We start from the raw sequence: 14,229 nt of genomic DNA, 5'->3' as shown, positions 1-14,229 counted from the left end.
GCCGCCGCACTTTGGCCGGAGCGCTGCCCTGAGCCGGCCGGCCCAGCGGCCGCGCGGGCGGGCGCCGCGGGCGCCATGGAGCAGTGGCGGCAGTGTGGCCGCTGGCTCATCGACTGCAAAGTCCTGCCGCCCAACCACCGGGTCGTGTGGCCCTCGGCCGTGGTCTTCGACCTGGCACAGGCGCTGCGCGACGGCGTCCTGCTGTGCCAGCTGCTGCACAACCTCTCCCCCGGCTCCATCGACCTCAAGGACATCAACTTCCGGCCGCAGATGTCCCAGGTGAGGGTCCGGGCGCGCCGGGAGGGGCCCTGTGTCCGGGTGTTCGAGCCGCGGGCGCTCCCCGGACACTGGCCGGAGCGGCGGCACGGGGAGCGGGGAGAGGGGGCGCGCCCCGGGGCTCGGAGCCGGCTCCTCCGAGGGGCGGCCCGGGAAGCGCGAAGTTGCCCGAAGTGCCCCCAGCCTGGGGCGCGCCGCCGCCGCCCGCGGGCACTGCCCCAGAGCGCCCGTTGCCCGTCTGCGCTCCCCAGGGTGAGGGCCGACCCGGACCCGGGCGGCCGCCCCTCTCGCGGGCCTGGGCGCCGGGGCCCGCGAGTGCCCCTCCGGACCCCGGGCAGCCCGCCGCGCCGGGTGGCCTCGTCAGGCGTCGCGTCCTCCGGCTCCTTGCCTGGTGGCGGGACGCCGAGGAGGACGAGCAGGCGCCGCGGGGCTCGGGGCGCGGCCGGAGGGAGCGGGTGGGCCGGGCGCCGCCCCCTCGCCGGTCTCCCTCCTCCCGGCCCGGCGGGCGCGAGCGCCATCAGGCCCCCAGGGCCGCCTAACTTGGCAAGAGTGGCAGCCCCCATCGCCTCCCCAGCACCCTCAAGTGTGGCCTTTGTCGCGGCCGAGGCGCATGTGGCCACCGGCGACAGGAAAATGTCTGCTCGCCGGCAGGAGCTGCCTTTCTTGGCCCCTTAAAGGGAACTTGGCTAAGACGTAAGCAGAATGGAGGCTCCGGCTCTGCCCTCTGGGGGTCACAGAACCCCCACCTAGCACCCAAGGGGGCAGGGGGCCAGCCTGGGTCTGGCCAGCAGCTCCCAGGAGCGACCTTCCTGTTCACTCTGTAGCCCCTTTTTGCGTGGACCTCGGCGAGTGCCCATGGACAACAGCCATTCACAAGTGTGACATCGGAAAACTGAGGGAGGGAGGGACGGAGTGAGTCACTGCTTTCCAGGCTGGGCTGCGTGGCCTCTGCCCTTTGGCTGTGACTACATTTCCAGGGGAATGGGGGCACCCCCCTCCAGAGGGGGTGGGGGGTAAGGGGTGGCTGCTGACAAAGAAGAGCTCTGAGGGGACAGGGGGGCCACCCTCTTGCTCAGTAATGACAAGTGGGGACCAGAGCAGCGGATAGCCCCGCGAGGGAGTCCTGGCTGTGCCCGGCCTGGTCCTCAGGGCTCCCCGAAACCGGCGCCATCCTTAGGCAGCCCACGGTCCCTGGGGCCGTGCGCCCTACTGCAGAGTGCTCCCGGATCCAGCCCTCCGTCCTCACCCCTGGGGGCTGGAAAGTACTGGCTCCATTTTATGGCTGGAGAAACTGAGGGGGAAGTGCCGTGGAGGGTCGAGCTGGCCTGGGCGGGAGCGGCTGCTCTTGGCTGTGAACCGCAGGGGCTGCCCAGGCTTGCTGGCTCCTGGCGGGGTTCCCGGCTGATTGGCAGGGAGGCCGGGGCACAGGGCACAGCCTGGGGTGGGTGGGTGGGTGGGTCCGCCCAGCAGAGGCTGGGCCTGGCGGGCTGCTGGGTCCTGGGGGCTACCCCTCCCCAGCTGGGGGTTGGGCAGGATGGAGGAGGAGGGGGCGCTGGCTGCGGCAGGTGGCTTGGCTTGGCCCCTGCAGTGCAAAGTGCAGAGGCTTCCTGGGGGCCCTGGGGCCAGCGGGGGGGGGGGGGGCAGCAACACTGACACCTACACAGTCCCCCGGAGCCCCCTGCCCCAGCCCAGGTGAAGCCATGTTAAGCGGGCCTGGGTGGTAGGGAGAACCGGCTGAACGAGTGTCTGTGTGTGTTCATGGCCCCATGCTCTGATTGAAACCTGGCATTGTCACCTCTCAGGTAGGTGACCACCTCTGGGGCCTCAGTTTCCCCATCTGTTTAATAGGGACAGTAATAGTAGTCACCACCTCAGCCACGTTGTGAGGGTTTGACGAGTGAGGGCAGAGAATGTCCTCAGGGCAGTGCTGCATAAACCTTGGCCACTTCCGATGGTCTTTGGGACACTGGCAGTGTCGCCCTCGGCGCGGAGGGCTGGTCTCCCTGAGCTCAGCTCGTGGTCTCCTTGAGCTCGGCTCGCTGGAGTCTCATGGAGGGTGGGGCTGGTCACACGGATCTTTGTACATCTGTTGCTGCACCGCGGTGGCTGCAGGCGCTCCGTGAACCCGCGTCCACTGGTTCGGGGGTTAGCTGGTGGCTCCGTCTGTACATTTACAGTTAAAGAAACAGTGCCCTTTCCCGCGGATGGCTGGGTGGGTTTGGGAGAGGAGCTCGGGCTGTCTGCCTGGCTGCCCTTTGTTATCAGGGAGCTCAGCAGCCCTGGAGGGGAGGGGAGATGTCCTCTTGGTCCACCGTGGCTGGATCACGAGAAAATCGTAGCTGCCCTTTCTTACTCACCTTACGATCCTGAGGGGGTACACCACTCTTGTTTCACAGATCAAGCGACTGAAGCTCAGAGAGGTCAAGGGACTTGCCCCAGGTCACACAGAGTAAGCAGCAAAACTAAGACACGAACTTTGGTCTCCCTTCTGGACTGTTTACACAAATTCTGACTTAAAGACTGCCATGAGCTGTCCTGCGGACTTTCTGATGGACGCTCCTGGCCAGCTGCTCGGGTGGTTGGTGGTGTGTCTGTTCTCACGGGAGGGGGGAGCCCATGCAAGCGCATGCCTGTGCTCTTGGGGATCTGGATACTTTGCCACAATCCGTCGGCAAGGCCTTTCCATCTCCTTGGTGTCCCAGCGTGCCCGGGACCCATCCAGCTCAAAGGCCTCCGGATGTCCTCTCGCTCCAGAATGCCAGGCTGGTGTCTCATGGTGACATGCTGTTTTCAGAAGATAGCATTTGGAGTGCTCCTCCTGTGAATTGATCTCAGCTTGGTTATTGGCCCTAAAGGAGCATAATAGCAATGTGCACTTATTGAGCACTTGTTGTCTCTGGAGCCGGGTACTAGGAGGTGTTCGTGGAGAGGTCCAGCTTGCCCCTTTGCCGAGCCCTCCCGGAGCTGGCGGGGTGTGCTTTATATTTTTATCCAAAATGCCTGGAAGCCACCTTGGGTTTAATTAAGCTAATTAGATATGGCCGCCACCTGCTGAGCCTAATCGGAGACTGCTTGTGTCTGGAGCAGCTTCGCTGGTGAGGTCCCGAGGTCCTGATGCCAGCAGACGGCCCTCGCATTTGCTCTGCGTTTGAACCTTGAGGGCACTGCCCCCCGGCCTCTGGCCCACGCCTCCCTGGCAGGCCGCCGCCTCGCAGCACAGATCGGGAAGCCAGTCTGCAGGGCCCACTGGGTTTCTCCCCTGCCTGTACCTCCAGCGTCAGCCCCTTCCCGTCCAGCCTCGCTGACACCCCAGCCTGCTCCCTCCGCCCACGCCTTTTCTGTCACCGTCCATCACCTGCTGTGCCCTTGCCGGAAGACCTCCCCTCCTCTTGGCCTGGTTCTTCCTGTAGGAGCTAGTCTAGAGGCCCCCTCCTCTAGGAAGCCTCTTCTGATTTCACTCTCTTGTGTCCGGTGGCGTTGCGAGCGTGGCTTGGCCCCCAGTCTACTGGGCATCTACCCCTAACCCTGCACTCTGCACACTTCGTTTTAATGCACTCGTCACTTGGGAGGCATGCTCTTGCTGCTCCCTCCCCAGAGTCCAGGAGCTGGGTAGAGTTTGAGTGAGGGGTGCCAGCATCCGTGTGTGGCTGTTTGTCCCCACTCCAGACCCGTGTGAGCCCCTCCAAGCCTTCGTCTTGGGTCCTGCAGAGCCTGCGCCCCTCTCCTCCGCTCCTTCTTCTCTTTGCTTCTTCACTGCAGGAGTAACTATGGGCCCCCGCACTGCCCGGCCGGCTTTGTGCTTGGCGCCGGGGGACTGGGGGCCGGCTCGGCCCAGCGCTGCTCTCATGACGCTTCCAGGCGAGCAAGGACGCACAGCAGGTGTGGATGAGATGCTGGTTGACTGAACAAGCGGCCTTCAGCATCCAGAGGGTTCCCGAGTGCGGGCAGGGGCGTCCTGGTTCCCGAGGCCGAGGTGCGTGACGCCAGGCTGCCGGGGGCAGAGAGGAAGGCCGATTCCAGCGGAAACAAGGAAGCCTTTTCTTTCTTTTTAAAGCAGATTTCTTTTCTTTTAGTTTTGAAAATATCTCGGATTACGGAAAAGCCGTATGTGCAGCACCTGTAACTTTTTCTTGACCCATTTGAGAGTAAGTTGGTGACCGGGCACCCTGCACCCCCGCAGGTTTTAGTGTGTTTCCCGCAACTGGGGTGTTCTCCTACCCCGTCAGCTGTCAGAATCCGGAAGACAGCTGCGGTGGTCTCCCCATGTAACCCACTCAGGTCTGACAGGTGTTTCAGTAAACGCCCCTTTCCGCCCAAGGGTCACCCCAGGGGTCTTGTGCTGCCCTAGGCTGTTCCTCTGGAGCCTCTTTCAGTCTGGGGCAGTTCTTAGCCTTTCCTTTCTGTTGGTGGCCTTGACGCTTTTGAAGGTGACAGGCTCCTTTTATTCCCGAGTGTCCCTCCATTCGGGTTCATCTGATGTCTCCTTGGGGTTTGACCCAGGTCGCACACGTTGGGCAGAGCAGCCGTGGGGTTGCATCCTGCCCTTCAGGTGGCCCGTGGTTTAGATTTGTCCCACTGCTGGGGGTGGCTGTCATCACTTGATGGAGGCAGTGTTGCCGGGCGTCTCCACTGTGAAGTTACTCTGTTCCCTCTTGTGCTCGTGGATATTCTCAAGAAGGTGCCTTGAGACCATGTGCGTCTCTAGTGCTCTCTCTCTCTTTTCTTTCCTTCCTCTCTCTCTCTCTGCTAGTTTGGATTATGGCCTCCTGCTTTACTCCATGGTTATCATGGTTACTGTCGTTATTTATTTTGATGCTCAAATGGTCTCAGAGGTTTGACCAGGGGGAGCTGCTTCCTCTCATTTTGGAGCACCTCTTTCCTTTCCGGCACAAGATGTCTGGGCTCTCTTGTGTTTCTCTTCATCCCAGTGCAGGAATCAGCCGCTTCTCCAAGGAGCTCTGGTTGCAAGGTGGAGAAGGGTGCATAGAAGCCAAGATCGGGGTGCAGGTGTGCACACTGCTGCCGGGGCGTCCCTGCCTCCAGGCGCCCTCAGCGGTCGGACCTGGGGAGTCTGTGCATGTGTGCGTGTGAGTACACACGTGTGGATATGTGTGTGTCCATGTACACATGTGTGCCTGCCCACGTTTACATTCATGTCTGTTTTCTACCCACGTCAGTGCTGCCAAACAGAGAAATGTGAGCCACATCTGTATTTTAAAATTTCTGGTGGTTATGTTAAAGGTGTAAAAAGAAATGTGTAACATTAATTTTAATAATCTATTTTATTTAACTCATGCATTCTCAAGTGGAGAGGTATTGCCCCCAAGGGGGTGGAAATCAGATCTTTGAGGGGGTGAAGAAATCTTACTCTTTTTATGAATAAAGCACAGATGTGCACAGAGTACAGAACAGATACACGGCACATCTGTGGTATTAAAATTTCATGTGGGGAAGGTGATGAGGGAAATTGCCTGAACATACTCCCTGGGGAGGTGATGATGAAAAGAAAGTTGAGAAACACAGTTCCCGGACATTCGTCTTTCCACGTGGCAGGGCATGTGCAGCAGCAGCCGAGCCCTAGGGAGCCGGGGTGGGAGAGAGAGGCTGGCGGGCCAGGGGTCGGTCCGTGGCACTGACCCCACTGCCTGGAGGGGCACCTGCAGGGCTGTGCGGGGCAGGGTCTGAGGCGTGGGTCTGGAATCAGCAGGAAAGGCCGATGGGCATTGATGTCCCCGAGTCCTCGGGAGGGCACAGCCTGGCACTGGTGTCAAATGAATTGTTTGTGCCGTGTGCACTCATCGCACAAGTTGGCTTTGGTGTGAGCTGGCCGGGATGGAACTGAGAAGAAGGGTGTGTGTGGGGTGGGGAGGCCGTCGTGAGGGCCGAGTCCACGGTCTGGGCTCTCGGCGCCGGCAATGGGGAGCTTGGCTGTGTCTGGCCTGGGAGTGGGAGCAGCAACCTTGTTGGGGGCCTGACAAGGGTGGGTAGCCACGGTGCGCCCCCTCCCCAGTGCCTCATTTGAGCCCTTTCATGCCATGAGGCCCAGGGGACCAAGGATGTCCCCCTCCTGGAAAGGGACTCCCTCATCCTTCTAGAAAGGTACTAGGTGGTCAGCAGCCTGATGCTGTCTGGCCACTTCCTGCTGTCCTTGTGTCCAGGCGATGTCTGTGGCTGTGGCTTCACGAGTTTGAGGGGTGGGACGCCTGGGACAGGGCAGTGCTGGTGGGGCTGGTGTGGAGGGGCCCTGGTTTAGGCAGATGCCCAGACTGGACCCTGTAGCCCTGGGGCTAAGGCCACCCCGCCAGGGGGACCTCCCTCCCAACCGCCCCTTGACTCCGACTCCTTGTACCCGAGCACCACAGGCGGCCCCGCCACCCCTCTCCTGGAGCAGAGCTGGCAAGCGTTTTCTGTAGAGGGCCAGACAGTAAATATTTCAGACCTCGTGGGCCAGACAGTCTCTGTTGTAACTACTCAACTCTGCCCTCGTGGTGAGAAAGCAGCTGTACACGAGCTGTAGATGAATGAGTGTGGCTGGGCATTTGTGGAGAATGAAATTTGAATTTCGTATAATTTTCACGTCAGAAAACATTATTCTTTTGATTTTTTTCCAACCATTGAAAAACGTGAAAACCTTTGTTAGCCTGTAGGCTGGACAAGGCCAGGCAACGGGCTTTATAAAACCAGGCAGCGGGCTGGCTCTGCTGAGAGGCCTTGTGGGGCCTGTGGTGGTGTCCTGGTCCCCTGGGCGCCCCCTGGTCCCATCACAGTTTGTGATTGTGTCTCCGTCTGTATCCAGAGTCCTTGGCACTGGCTCCTCCACCAGGAAGGCCTCCTGTTGCTTCTCAACAAGAACAAAGCTTTCTCTTCTGCTTACTTTGTGCCAGAAAACGTACCAAGGGCCGTGTCGGTGATCTCGTCTTGTCTTTGGAGCAGTTGTCGCTGGGGGTCTGCCCTCGGCTCACTTTCTAGATGAGGAGCCTAGGGCTTCCAGAGGCTGGGTGGCCTTGTGTCTGGAACAGCGCTGGCCATAAAGAGGTCCTCAAACATTTAGTGAGCGAAGTGAGCTCCCCAACATGGCAGCGGGGGGCCACACTCGGCCACTCGGCTGCGGTGGGAATCTTAGTGGCGACGGTGTCACTGGCTGGGCTGAGGCTGGGTCTCCCCGTCTGGAAAGGGGATGACAGCGGCCCCCTCGCAGGCTGTTGGCAGGATTTTGGGGGGCAAATGGGGGCCTGGTGCTGTCCTTGCTGGCCCGAGGCCCCATCCGTCTCATAACGCTGCGCCCCGGCCTGCACCTGCAGTGGCCAGCTTGCCCCTGCTGGCTGGGCACTGGCCCTCGCTCCCCCGCCGTCTGCTCGTTCCTCAGCACCAGGGTGGCCCCAGCTGGTGGCCTGCGGGAGCCTGGGGCGGCCCTGCCTCCTGGGGCAGCCGCCTTCCCTGGGCCCCTGGCCTCACCTCGCCTCTGGCCGCCCAGCCGCAGCAGAGCCGTGAGGTGGTAAAGGGTGGGGTGGGCTGCCGGGGCCCTGGGCTCGGCCCGCTCTCCTTCTCCACCCCCTAAGCCCCTCGCACTCAGTTTAGCTTCTGCCCCAGAGGCGGTGTGGTGGCTGGTATTTAGGAGGATGGAGGATCCTTGGCCAAGGAGTGGAGGGCCCAGGGTCGGGCATGGCGGCCCTCCTCTAACTGAGGGTGACCAGGGACACCTGCGGGAAGGGGTCTCACACCACCTCTTGCTCCCAAGGACCCGCTCGGCTGGCCAGGGTGGGAGATGGAGCAGACGCAGCATCTGCTGTCAATGCATTGGCGGCTGTGCTTATGCTCTGCTGATGCCAACATTTGGATCCCTGGGGGCAGAGTGACTGCAGAGGGCTTCATGGGGGAGGTGGCTCTTGAGCTGGCCTTGAAAACTGGGTGCCTTCCACTAATTAAAGGTTGGAGATGGCTGGGTGTTGCAGGGGCGGGGCTCTGGGGGGCTCCCGCTCTGCTCCCCAGCTATTCTAGATCTGAGGCCTGGCTACGCCCCGTCCTGGCAGGGTTTGTTCCCTGACTGCCCAGCACTGGCACCTCCTCTGGGCCTCAGGAGACCCTGTGAGGCCCCGGGTCAGGTGGCTGTGGCCTGGTTAGTGGAGAGGTGATGGGGCCGTCCAGAGGTCTCACAGGGGCGTGGAGCTGAGGCCTGCCACCAACCCAAGCAGGTCTCTTGGTGTCTGGAGCTCCATTCACTCCGCTCCTCCCTCCACCAGCATCACAGGCCCTTGGCACCATCCTCGATTGCTGAGGGTCTTGTGGAGCTGCTTCAGGCGGCTGGGAGGGGGTGCGCTCCACCATTTACTCAACTCCCACTGCTGAGCATCCGCGCGGGGGCTTTGGGGAGAAGAGATGGAAACCGTCCCATGTTGGGGATCTTCTGGAAAGGGAGACGGAGAAAGAGATTCATGCAGAAACAGCACTGGCCCTTTCAGATGCAGAGAGAGCAGGCAGGAGGCTGGGCTGTCGCTCAGGAGGCCGGGGCGGGCTGCTTCCCGAAGGGGCGACCAGCCCTCTGCCAGCCGTGCTCTCTGACGAGGTTTGCTGTGCCCCGCCTCCCCGAGCTGCACCTGCCGTCCTCGTCCTCGATGCTGGTTCAGCCCCAGCTGGAGCCGGAACTGGGCAGGTCGCCCGCCCAAGTGCAGTTCAGGCTGTTGGGCCCGAAGCAGTGGTCTCTGGGCGAGGGGTCTGTGTGTGTCCGGGGCCCAGCCGTGGGGCTCCAGTCAGCTCCTCACAGGCTGTGTTGTGAGCAGCAGTGGCCCCTGGGTTCCAGCCTCTGCCACGAGAAGCCTCGTGTCTGCGTGTCCTCCCACCCCGTCCACACCTGCTGTCCTGTTCTGGACGGCTGTACAGCATCCACTCCTTCATGCACCTTGGGACCCTGGGCCCACCCACTCTGGCGGAGCCGTCCTGGTGCAGGCCCCAGCCCGGGGACCTGGTTCTCACCCCAAGGCTGGCCTCCTGCGCTGTGGGCAGTGGGGCGGCCGCCAGCTCATCCCTGCGGTGGAGACGGGCACAGTGCTGGACACTCTCAAACCTGGGTTCAAATCCTGCCTTGCCGCTTCTTGGCTGAGCGGCTCCCCCCGGACCCTGCTTCCTTGCCTGTCAAGGGCGTTTCCAACAGCCACCTCGTGGGGTTTGGCTGAGGATAGAGGGAAGAGGGGACCCAATGTCGGAGCCCAGCGTCTGGAACGATAGGTGCTCGGTGGATGGTGCCCCTGCAGTCGCGTGCGGCGTCCTCCTCTCCCTCGATGCCTGCTCTCTGGGTCTCAGCTCTTCGAGACCTGGGGCTTTGGCTTCTTTTCACGGCCCCTGCCCTCACGTGTGCCCATGAAGGCCATGGGGAGAGGATCCAGTGCGCGGGAGTGGACGCTCCGGGGCCTGCACCCCTGCTCTCACCCCGGGGTCGGGAGCTGGCCGCATGCACCCCGCGTTGGGGGGACGGGCCCCATGCTCGGGTGCTGTGTTCTGGTCCTCTGAAACTCCGTGCCCCTGGGCTCTCTGGTCAGCATCCTGTAGCCACTGCGACTGTTTCGGTTTCAGAATCCAGAAGCTACACAAGAATAACAAACATGCGGCCGTGGAGGGGGGCAGGGCTGTGCACTGGGTGCCAGGAGCGGGGGTGGTGGCACCCACGTGCGGCTCCGGACGCCTGCCAGCCACAGGTTTTGGGAGTCTGAGTGCTGCTAGAAGCACACGCTGTTTCTGCTTTGTGGGGTCTGCTGTCGGTCTTCCTAGAGTTTACGTAAGGATTAAAATCTTTATTTTTAACACACCTACTCCTCGCCCCCTGAGCCAACTTAAACGTAAAGCCACAGATACTTCTGCTGCTTCGTTGTGTTTTGTCCTTTGCTGTCAGGGGCAGCGTGCACACGGGGCGTCCGGCTGGAGCCGGCCCAGGTGGGCAGGGAGCTCAGCTGCCGGCTGCCTGGCGTCCTGTCCCCTCCTCTGGGCTCATCAGACTCCAGGTCTTTCCAGGAATAAGGGCTTGTCCCCGAGGCCACCGAGATTGTGCTGCCATCTGTGCGGGGGGAGGGGACACGTGTCTGTCTTCTGCTGTCAGAGGACGTTTTAAAATGCTGCTGTCACTGTCTCCCGCTTCCCCTGTGACAAGTCCGTCCCTCTGCTTGGGGCCTTGTCTGCCGTTGCAGCTCCAGCAGGAGAGGTGTCTCCCCGAGATGCGGCAGGCTGCGGGCTGGGGTGCCAGGCCGGTGTTGCCAGGACTGCAGTCCTTTTCCAGGTGGGCAGGTTTGGGTGTCAGACGTGTCTCTGCTCCGTGCGCCTCCCCACCCGTCCCAGCCCGGCCCTGCCTTTGCCTGGCCCTCCCTCCACTTTGCGCCTTGATTTCCTGGTCGTCCACACATTTCGCTTTCATTGACATTTGCCTGATCGTCGTGTTTGTCTCGTAACGAATGCCAGGGGAGGACAGACGACCAGACCGCAGGTGAAGGGGCCCCTAACGGCCGAGCCCCCTGCCAGGGCCGTAGAGCTCCGAGTGGCGGGTCTGGACTCACCCGGCCTTCCTCCTGACAGAGCCATGAGGCCCGGGTTTCGGTTTCTCGGCCCGTCCTCCCCTCTGGGGTTGGCTGTGGTCGACGGGAGCATTCCTGCCAGCTTTGGCCTGCTGGGGCTCTGCCTCAGGCCTCAGTGTCCCTCCAGGAACGGGGAGGTGCCCCATGTGACTGCAGTCATGGATGCAGCAAGGACTGCCCCATCCTTCAACTGCATAAGGGTGTGTGGTTCCTCGCCCGTCGCCACGAGTCCCCTAGGGCACTCAGGGCCTTAGGGAAGCTTCAGTCTGTTCACACCCTGTCTCCAGGCCCCCTGGGTGGTGGAAGGTTCTGGTCTCTCATGATCATGAAAGCCGCCCCCTGAGACCCTCCTTGCCTTGCTCCTAAGCTCCTCCCACTCTTCATTTACCCTCTGCCCCAGAGACGGGGGCGTCTGTGCTCCCTTCCCCCAGCCCCTAGCTTCTCTGCTGCTGGGACCAGAGAGGGAGACAATCCAACAGTCATTTTGGTGGAAGACAAGAACTTTTCAGACCTGTGCTGTTTTCCTCTGCAGCTGATGGCTTGCTCCCAGGCCCCGACACTGGGCTCACAGGAAGCAGGCAGGAGTCAGGGCAGCGGGGCCTGGCCGGGCTGGAGATCGGGGAGCGGGCTCCCTTGGCTTGCTGCATCGCTCTTTCCCCTGGACCGCTGTGTTCCTGGCTGGAGAAGCGGCCAGACGCCCCCACCTCTCGTGGTGTCCGGGCACGACTGGTGTGGTTAGGGCTCGGGGCTGGAGTCCTGGCTTTGCTACTGACCATTGGCCCTTGACCTTGACCCTCACGGAGCCTTAGTTTCCTGCTCTGTAGGATGGGGATGAAAACAGTATCTTCCTCCGCGAGTGAATGGATAAACAACACACGGTCCATCCAGACGATGGAGCACGATTCAGCCGTAGAAAGGAGTGAAGCTCTGACACCCAATACAGCACGGTGAAGCCGAGGACATCATGCTGAACGAAAGAGGCCAGACACAGAAGGACACGTATTGTCTGATTCCACCTGTGTGAAATGTCCAGAGGAGGCAAACCCACAGAGACAGAACGTGGATCGTTGGTCGTGGGGGCCGGGGGGGGGGGGGGGGGGGAGGGCCTGCTCGAGGGGCTGGTTTCTGTTTAGGGTGATGAGAAAGTTCGGGAACTGGACGGTGGTGGTGGTTACAGAACAGTGTGGATGTACTCAATCTTATGTTACGTGTACTTTACCGCAGTGAGAGAAACAGCCTGCCCTGTGGGGTCGAGAGGAGAATTGCGTAAGGAGTTGCAGAGGTGCCTGGCAGGCGAGCGCTGGGGTCCTTGCCTGCCGTGGCCGGAGCCCCAGGCCACAGTGACTTCACGGGCCCGGGACAGCTTTGCCAGCGTGGGCTCTTTCCTCCGTAAGCAACGTTAAAAGTTGTGTTTTAGGGCTGCGTTGGGGTGAAAGTGATATGCTAATAGCACGTATTTAAGTATTGTCTTCAACCCAGGGCGCTTTCGTGGGCCCTGGCAAAATGCTGGGTGCTCTGCCCGCTGGACGGGTCAGGCCCACGTGGTCCTCCCCGGCCGCTCCAGGCAGGATGGGCGACTGGGACTTTGGAAGGAGGTCCACTTTGTGTCCTGTGTTTGTCATTTATCAGGTGTGTGAAATTAGGCCAATCTCTTCATCTGTTTGAGCCTCAGTTTCCCTATCTGTAAATGGGGGATGTGGACACTGATCATAATTCCCACTGTGCTGTTTCAAAAGTCGAATGAGCTCATGTGAGTGGCATGCTCTGCCCAGCATCCAGCACGTGCTAACCCTGCGTGTGAGGGTCTGAGGCTGGGCCCCCCGGCGCAGCCCAGTCAGGAGGTGAGGCCGGGGAGGGAAGGGCGGTGAGGATGTCTTCCCAGTGCAGGGCCCTGGGGCGGGGAACACGGGGTCTCCACCACTGCTCCTGGGTCCTGGGCTGGGAGGGAGCCTCGGGCACAGAGGGCAGTGCTGGGGCAGGCCCGGGAGTGGTGAGTCTTGGGGACTTGGTGGGGTGCCCACCATTGCTGAAAGGAAAGTGGCTCTGCCTCTCGAGTGGGACTTGACAGCTTGAGCCCTTTATTGCCCCAGTTCAGCCGCGGACTGGGGGAGCGCTCACCTGCGCTGACGTTGGCAGAAGAGGCCGTTAGAAAGGCCTGAGATGGACCGGGCCCCTCTATGTGAGTAGCGAGTGCTGGTTTCTGCTAACGGATGTGAATGACCTGGAAGGCTTTGGAGGAGAAGCAGTGGGGAAGGCTTGGGCTCCATCACTGCTTGGAGCTCTGTGTTGAGTTGGTGGGAGAGCCAGGGTGGTGGGGAGGCTACCCAGTCTCGATAGTCAGGGAGCCTTCCTGGAGGAAGTGACCTTTTGGCTGACCCTGAACAAGGAGTAGGAGTCAGCCAGGAGCAGGTGGGCGTGGGTTGGGGGTGGGGAGGAGAGTTCTAGAACAGGTTAACAGCACCCCCCCCCCCACCCCCCACCTTTTCCCCTGCTTATTGATCTCAGGCCAGGACTGGGTTGGCCCCTAGCCCTGCCAGCCCTGGTTTCCTGTTGTCTCATTTTCCTCCTTGGGCGCCTTGGTCTCTCTGTCCAGCTGCCCTTTCTCTGCAGTAAACCGTGCGGGAATTTGACACTCACCCCACTGCCTGGGAGTCCTGCATTTAGGTTTTCCTCCTCAGGGGGCACGTACAGGTGTGCTCTCTCCTGATGGGGGGCGGGGCAGGGTGCGGTGGCATGCGTGAGTCTCACCGGCCACACACTGGGAGTGTCCCTGGGGAGAAGGACGAGGCGCCTGCCCTTGTGTGGGGCGTCTGGGGCCCCCTGGTTGATGGGTGGGATTGTGTTTCTTTGGTGTCTCTTCCTGCTCTGGTGGGTGGGTGTGGGCTGAGCACCGTCAGCTCGTCTCCCCGTCTCTGAGTCCCTTTCCTCCTATGAAACAGGACTGGGTGATTTCTGTACCGCTGCCCCTTGCTGATGGCTGCCAGGGGCAGGCCCCACTGGAGGGTCAGGACCGTAAGCCACTGGTATAAGGATGCTCAGGTGACAGCTCACCCCAGGGCTGCGGGAGAGAGTCGGGCGTTCCCAGGCACACGAGGCCCGTTAGTAACTGGTTAAGTGACTTTGGCAAGTTTCTTGGCTTCTCTGAGTATTGTAAGATGACACCAGTTCCTCCTGTTTGGATGGATTGTGAAGCTGAAGGAAGATGATGCTCAAGGGGTGCTGAGCACCGGGCCAGGCAGGGCCTGATGCCCGACTAATGGTGGCTGTTGGCTTCTGTATGTTGGTACACAGAAGGCTCTTGCCTGAATCCCCTGTGCCCCACGTGGCCTTCCTCCTGGCCTTCCATCTGTCTTCCTCCTGGCCTTCCGTGTGTCTTCCTCATGGCCTTCCATGTGCC

General features: G+C 61.3%; 1 protein-coding gene across 4 annotated transcripts in view; it reads left to right on the top strand.

Annotated features, from left to right (window-relative positions):
• Positions 1 to 6: 6 nt before the first annotated feature.
• Positions 7 to 14,229, top strand: part of VAV2 (vav guanine nucleotide exchange factor 2) — a 189,075-nt gene continuing 174,852 nt past the window's right edge. For all 4 annotated transcript variants that reach the window (XM_046670830.1, XM_046670815.1, XM_046670822.1 and 1 more), the window contains exon 1: positions 7 to 279. In XM_046670830.1, the coding sequence (XP_046526786.1) occupies positions 76 to 279 (204 nt within the window). In that variant the 5' untranslated portion in view covers positions 7 to 75. The remainder of the gene's footprint in view (positions 280 to 14,229) is intronic.

Source organism: Equus quagga, chromosome 1, assembly GCF_021613505.1.
Source record: "Equus quagga isolate Etosha38 chromosome 1, UCLA_HA_Equagga_1.0, whole genome shotgun sequence".
Lineage (NCBI taxonomy): Eukaryota > Metazoa > Chordata > Mammalia > Perissodactyla > Equidae > Equus > Equus quagga.
The sequence above is the reverse complement of the archived record's forward strand: the minus strand, read 5'-3'. Positions and strand labels throughout refer to the sequence as shown.